This window comes from Cebus imitator, unplaced genomic scaffold (genome assembly GCF_001604975.1).
Source record: "Cebus imitator isolate Cc_AM_T3 unplaced genomic scaffold, Cebus_imitator-1.0 Scaffold138, whole genome shotgun sequence".
Taxonomy (NCBI): Eukaryota; Metazoa; Chordata; class Mammalia; order Primates; family Cebidae; genus Cebus; species Cebus imitator.
Window position 1 is genome coordinate 5,019,086 of NW_016107453.1, and position 3,228 is coordinate 5,022,313.

The 3,228-nt window shown below is 32.4% G+C and overlaps 1 protein-coding gene across 1 annotated transcript; it reads right to left on the reverse strand.

Moving 5' to 3' along the window:
- Nucleotides 1-1,685: 1,685 nt before the first annotated feature.
- Nucleotides 1,686-1,854, reverse strand: LOC119473189 (keratin-associated protein 21-3). Its single transcript, XM_037743234.1, is given in 2 exon segments — nucleotides 1,686-1,733; nucleotides 1,735-1,854. Coding segments are annotated over 2 exon segments (168 nt in total).
- Nucleotides 1,855-3,228: the final 1,374 nt, after the last annotated feature.

Genomic DNA, 3,228 nt, shown 5'->3' on the forward strand with positions numbered 1-3,228 from the left:
GAAAATTCCATTCCTCCCACAGAGGCATCCACTTTTCAGCTATCTTTTCCAAATGATTGGTTTTGCGTTTCTTGAATTTCATAGAAACAAAATTTTATAGTGTATCATGCATTTTTGGCTGCTTCTATTTCATATACATAAAAAATATGAAATAGAATATATATATGGAGAGAGATTTCTTTATATATATATGAAATACATATATAGATATGAAATACTACTTAACAGAAAAAGGAGTCTCTCTCCATATGTATGTAAATATATGTGTGTATTTATGCATGTATGTGTAGATATACACACACAGACACACACATTCAGCAGATACATGAGAAAACACATTCCCCTTCATCTTGGCTTTTCTATCACTTTTAATAGTGCTTACTGAAGACAAATGATTTTTAATTTTGAAGCCCACCTTATGAAATTTTTGTGCCTGTAGTGTTTTTTGCTTTATAAGAAATCTTTGTCTACTTCAAAGAAAAGTGGTTCTCTAGAAATTTTGTATTTTAGATTTTACATGTAAGTCTGCAATTAAACCTGAGTTCATTTTTGTACATAATGTGGTGCATAATGCAATGTGTTTTTCTCCAGAACACTTACAATTTAACTTTTAAATTTAAATATGCAATTCAATTCAAATTAATTTTCATATGATGTGAGATATCAATGTTCACATTAATTTCTTCATTTGGATATTCAATTATTTCAACATTGTTGATGACATATTTAAGGAATTTTGATTCTGTAAATATAAGAGGAGAAAACAAAAACTTGAATTTGCCTGGCTAATCAGATTTTTGAGAACTACTCTTGAATAATGCCTAGCTGTTGCACAATATATTGGCAATTAACTTATCTTTAAGTGTGTCATATTAACTTGTTGGAGGCTTTTTTACAGTTAAAACCCTCCAAAATAAATATAATCTTCATTGTGTACTGTATATGTAGTTTGCTTTTCTGCAACAAACATCTTGAATAATAAATGATTTTAAGATTTTACCATGGCTCAGTCTTTATATTTAAAATTGCTGTTGAGTGTCACTATCTACCATAATTTTTTGTCTTTCATTAATAGTCACCATAGAACTTGTGACTTCATCTCTGAGACAGTTTTTCCTTTTGTCATTCAAGATGTTTCAGTGATTCTTCTCCACCCTTTGTTTTGGCTGATAATAAACTACCATTCTATACTAAAGATGATACCATTCCATTTCCTTTCTTTATTTTGTATATTTAGAAGTACACCCAATTAACAGGTGCATATTTATTTAATATTAAATACGTGGTGGACACTGACAATTAAATAACTCAAGCTTTATGTAGAGTAGAAAAGATAAAGAGAAGAAAATTATTGGAAGTGAAGAAGAAATTTCTAAGAAGCTAAGGATCAACTAATCTACACAGTAGTCTGGCTTTCGAGGGGGTAAAAAATGCCCCAAATTGGCATTGACTCTTATACATGCACACAAAGAAAACCTCATATTTTAAAAAATTTCAAAATAGTCATATTTTCAATCTCTAAGTGAAACCCCACTATACCTATGACTAACAGGAACTTTGGAGACAAATGAGGCTTTCATCAGATGAGTCATTTTTCTCAAGTGTAGGGCTATCAGGATTGAGGATGACTAAAGCAGAATAGATCTTTGAGAAACTAAATAAGAGGCAATGCTCAATGGTGTTGCTTAGAAGCAAAAAAAAAATGTAGAATCATCTACAACAGAATGTTTATTTTTCACGACAACCATGATAACCGTTACAGCCACAGTGGGTGCTCTGTATACAGCCATACCCACAGCCACAGCAAGAGCCAAATCCACAGCTCCCACACGCACTTTTATAATTGAAATACATAGTGTCAGGAGATGAGAATTCGACCAAGTAACAAAATTTCTGGAGTTTGGAATCCTTGAGATCTCTCATATAATCAGAGGTATGCAAAGTGTGTGTCATTCATACTTTGCCTTCTCATTCCCACAAGAATTTATACATAAACAAGCTTGTTGTTGTTTTATTTTGCATCGTAAGAAAGCCTCTTATTTTAGACCTTCATTTAATTCCTGCAAATTAATCATAGACTGTAAAAAGTAATTTATATGCTTTATATACACGTTCTCAGTGAGCCCTAATTGTACATTCCACAAATATCATGATGCTAAATCTTGCCTTTCTCTTCACTAATCTATAATTATAACTTGTACTTAAGTTTGAGCTGTTTTTAATTTATTGATATATCATCTAAACCAATAATTGGCTTTTTGTCCCTTTATTATTCATTTCCTATGCTCAGTTGACTCAAAGTCAATTTATTTTTAAAATAATCAGGGTCAGATCTTCAGTCTTCAGTGTGACGTTCTCACCCACTCATGCCCCTACCACTTCTCCTGTTCTTCACATCAGCATTCCAGGACTCTCCATGGGTACCAAAATCTGTGGATGCTCAAGTCCCTTATTTACCGTTCCTTAATATGGTTTTTATTTCACTTCTGTCCTCCCATATCTCAAAAGAGTTTTATATTATTTATGATTTTTAGATTCTATAATTCATAAATTGTCATTCACATATCTCTAGTCTAGAATACATAAACTCATACCCACCCACCCATGCATCTGAAGCAAGGTAAATGTTACTTCTTCAGAAGCCCAGAGTATGATTATTTTTTCACAGGAGAGATTCTTGAGGTTTGTCCCTTTTCTCTTCCTCTCCATGTATGTCATATCAAAATGTAATCATGGAACCCTGATCTCATTACCTCTCCACATTACTTCTTCCTAAAAAAGTAATACAACTCTATATACAACAGATGCCATAGTTTTCCCTTTTATATTTGTTTGTGAGACCAGCATTTCCATGAATATTTTAACTACCTGATAGAAATAGGACAATCACTTCCCTTAGAAGAGCATTCAAGCAAGCTCTACTAATCAGATTGGTGGCAGGGGCAGAGAAAGTCAACAGGGAGCACCTCCAGACATTTCTTCAGCTTGTATAAATAACATTACTTTATAAACAATTTAAATATGGCATTGGTGGCCTGAAACTTAATTTCCCCCAAAAGTTGAATTTACCTTCCAAAAAAAAAAAAATATATACCCAATCACAAGAAAAGGAGAGTGTCTCCTTTTCTTTATTTTACTTATTCAATTTCTCTTTGCAACTATCATGATGTTTAAAGCAGAAAAATTTTCTCTTTGACTCCTACAAACACCTGTCTAAACGGAAAATTA